The following is a 3,820-nucleotide window of genomic DNA, read 5'->3' as shown; positions in this document are numbered from 1 at the left end:
GGCTACAGTAAAAGCAAATTCTGTTTCCTGACTCTGGGCCTCCATTGCCCTGACTCGAGGCAGGTTGGCACAAGGGCTGAGTGCTAGTATGGGTTTGCTTTTTTGTTTTAATTCAAAAAGTGATGGGGAAATGGGCCCAGGAGGCAGTAGGAAAGGTGTGTATGACAAGCATCTAGGCTCCAGGGCTCTCCAGCAGGGTCCTGTAGAGCAAGGTCAGTACAGGGAAGGGCAGTGGCAGCAGCAGACAGTTCACACTCTTGCCAGGCACCAGCAGCAAGGAGATGGTGGCTCCCCTGGAAAGGCACCAGTACGGAGCAGCATGGCACTGCTGGCCCCCAGTGCCTCCCCATCCACAGCTAAGGCAACATGGCAATGTCCAAGCCAGCTCAACTTCAGCTCCTGCCCCAGAGCTCTGCTTCTGGGAATCCAGTCACCTCTCCCACCTCGCTGAAAGGCTGCAGGCCCTGTGTGAACACCAGTCTGTACCTCAGTCGGATGGGATCCTGTGGGAGAAAGGCAGAGAGAGAGGCATGTCACGATTACAGACTCCTGGGCCCCATCAGTCTCACCCCCTACAGCCTTGCTGCAGGGAGTCACCCTCTGAGAGGGGACAGTAATGCCAGCCTTGCAGAAGCTCTGCACAGAACAAGACCTGGACCTTCCAAAGATACACAAGCAGCTATCAGAGACCTGTGCAGGTATGTTGGCAACAAGAGCATGTTGGCAATCCAGGCCTGTCCAACCTTCTCACAGGGTTCCTTACAGCAATCTTGGGTCTCATAATTATCCACCAGTGCAACAGAACCGCCACCCATCACTTGTGCCCCGGGTGGCCTAGTGTTCCACCAGCTGCCAACACTTGCAGTGTGTGCATGGAGCTGTCTCTGTGGGTCCCTGCAGCAACTGCCCACCCAGCCCTTCGGAACCTAGCTCTGGAAAGCTGTTTCAGTGGGAAAAACATCTTCCCAGCACAGCCCAGCTGCTCTGTTTCTCCCTTGCCTCTCCCCATCTTTCGTCTAACAACCCCCAGGGACAGTCCTGGTGCCCCAGCAGGCCCCACACACCTTGTGTGGGTTGGCGAGCAGCAGCACCTGGGACACCACTGCAGGTGGGAGGAGGGGGCTGAAGGCTGGCAGCTCAGAGCCAGAGGCTGGCTGGAGCTTTATTTTCATGCTCTGAAAGAGAAAACAAAGGGAACACTTTTTAGTCCATGCTGGAAAAGGGATGGGAGTATTACTGAGCCACAGAGTTGGTTAGATACATCAGCCAGACTTAGTCATTCAGTGAAAGCACAGCTCTCCACAGCCTGCATCTAAGGGCAGATACTCCTAAACAGCCAGTGCCATGCTGCACTTGAACAGGCAGCACCGAGCCTTATCCAGGAGGCTGAGGCAGCTGGTCTGGAGCCCTGTGTGGCTATAGCAAGCCTAGGGATATGCTCTGTGAAACAGGCACTGGTGCCTCAGGCACCACCATAAAACAGGTTCTCTGTGCAGAGACAGGAAGCCATGCAATTTCCTGTAAGTAAGGCAAATACTTGGCAAGAAACGGCAAACCTTTTCCTCAGGACATTTCTGAGCATCTCTGCTTCTCACCTTTGGGACTGCAGCCTGGAATGCTATGTCCTTAATGGGGTGGGCTGAGGTGCTCAGCATTGACAGAACCATCACCAGCACATCTGGCCGGCCTGGAGCTGGGTCTCTGGAGAAGTGGAGCATGACCTTGAAACCATTCCTGTCATACACAGTGAGTGGACAGACACTGCCTGCCAGGGACAAAAGGAGAATCAGAAAAAAAGCCTGGATTCCCATCCCGTCTGAGGGCAGAACAGGAAAGATGAGATAAGGAATAGCAAAAAGAAACTTGCAGACAAACTTCCTCCAGCAAACTCACAGACCAAGCAGCATACAGCACCTGCCCTGATTTACATTTGCCTCTAAGGCCAAGACAGGAATCTGAATGTCTGCACTGGGGATTTAGCAGCTCAGATCTCATAAGTCAGCGAGAGATGTCAGGTGTGGATCCAACAGAGAGATGATGCGAAAAGCACACACTAGACTTACCACCATTGCCTGGCAAACCCACACCTGACTCACCATGCAGCCCTTCCAAAATGTGCTAAGTCATTCACTCAAGACTGAAGGCAGAAGACAACCAGGTCAGGATGTCTTTGCACTTGTCCTCCCTCCTCCAGCAGCAGTGAGGACCAAGCCTCTGTTAGCAGAATGTGCCTTGGGCTGAGCCCCTGGGGCAACACATACCCAGGTAATGCTCCGGGAAGGGGTTGCAGGGCTGGGCCATACAGTGTGAAATCTAACAGCAGAGGTGGAATGAACAGCTGTGCTTTAGGAAGTGGGACAACTCCCACTCACAGGTGTCTTTTAGGCCCCTGTACAGAAACTGCTTTAAGCTTGAAGGAAGGTGCTAGGCCAGAGAGTTTAGAAGCACACTACAAAGATTAGCCAGGGCAGGAAACTCCCGACCAACAAGTAGGGAGGGCAAGGGCATTTCCATACTGTGATCCCTAACACCTACTCACTTCTCAGATAGATTAAGTCTTTCATAGAACAGTCATTACTTGTCTCCAGCCAACCCAAACAACATGAAGCTACTTTGGCTACGAAGCAGAGCTGGAGCACAGAATGATTGCACTTACTTGGTGTAATTGAAATTAAAGGGACAAAAAGGTTTCTTAGAGAAGCAACACAGGAAGCTGAATGCAAAGAGGCAGCAGGCTTCAGCTCACAGCCTGGACTGAGGAGTGGAGGATCTGTCATTGAGCTGTTTGGAAGATCTGGAAAGGGCAATTTCACTGGTGATAAATCCCTAGAAAGAAAAGCATGTAGAAAGCTTGTATTATCTGCCCTGCCTGTATTCCCAGGCCCTCATCTCCTTTAGGTATAAAGAAACTGCAGCCTTACACTCTCTGAGCTCTTGAGAAATTCAACAACTCTCTCTATTTAATACAGATGTTGCTGTTTCAGCATTCATCAAGACAGATTTTGGTCCTGATACTACAGTGAAACTTAGTTTTTAGGGCTTGGGAAGTCTGCCCTCCCTGTGTACTGCCTGTATTCCCAGGCCCTCATCTCCTTTAGGTATAAAGAAACTGCAGCCTTACACTCTCTGAGCTCTTGAGAAATTCAACAACTCTCTCTATTTAATACAGATGTTGCTGTTTCAGCATTCATCAAGACAGATTTTGGTCCTGATACTACAGTGAAACTTAGTTTTTAGGGCTTGGGAAGTCTGCCCTCCCTGTGTATAGCTTCCCTGGAGCCCTAGTCAGGGAGGTTAAAGTAAATTCCAGCTCAAACACATTGCAAGAAGCTGGGAATCTCCAGTAAAATCTCCTGCACCATGGCAGAGTGGATAAACATGTCATGATGGTCCCTGCACTGAAGATCTGTGGATGATTAATTTGGTTCATGAACTGTTCCACTGAATGCCTGGAAACTGCTTTGTCACAGTCTGGAGAAAGCTGAGGAAAGTACTTTATGAGTGACAGGTTATTATAAAAAGGCCTGACTGTAAGGGTTTTGTTCTTTAGTTCAACATCACCTTGTTACCAAGAGATGGGATTTGTCTCCCCAAGTTTCTGACCCTTGCAAGGTCCTGGTGTTACACAAAATGCCATTTACAGGTGCAGGAAAGTGCCAATGTGTGGATGGATCACTTGCCATCACTAACCAGGGGCAGCTGAAAGGTGTTCCTAGACCTCCCTGCTGTAAAACAGCATTCCTCAGCCCCAAAGTCTGACTGTGTTATGCAGAGTTCACTTACAAAGAGAATGTCTTGGACGTGGATGGTGGAGAGAGCT

At 50.1% G+C, this 3,820-nt stretch overlaps 1 protein-coding gene across 1 annotated transcript in view; it reads right to left on the bottom strand.

Annotated features, from left to right (window-relative positions):
* Positions 1-392: 392 nt before the first annotated feature.
* The window catches only part of GGA2 (golgi-associated, gamma adaptin ear containing, ARF binding protein 2), a gene marked incomplete at its 5' end in the record, with an annotated part of 9,899 nt that continues 6,471 nt past the window's right edge, over positions 393-3,820 (bottom strand). The window contains 5 exons of the mRNA XM_009084230.1: positions 393-503; positions 1,065-1,175; positions 1,596-1,765; positions 2,657-2,826; positions 3,360-3,406. Coding sequence (XP_009082478.1) covers positions 393-503; positions 1,065-1,175; positions 1,596-1,765; positions 2,657-2,826; positions 3,360-3,406 — 609 coding nt within the window. The remainder of the gene's footprint in view (positions 504-1,064; positions 1,176-1,595; positions 1,766-2,656; positions 2,827-3,359; positions 3,407-3,820) is intronic.

The sequence above is a fragment of the Acanthisitta chloris genome, unplaced genomic scaffold, assembly GCF_000695815.1.
Source record: "Acanthisitta chloris isolate BGI_N310 unplaced genomic scaffold, ASM69581v1 scaffold2011, whole genome shotgun sequence".
NCBI classification, from domain to species: Eukaryota; Metazoa; Chordata; class Aves; order Passeriformes; family Acanthisittidae; genus Acanthisitta; species Acanthisitta chloris.
This window is presented reverse-complemented; position numbering and strand designations above follow the sequence as displayed.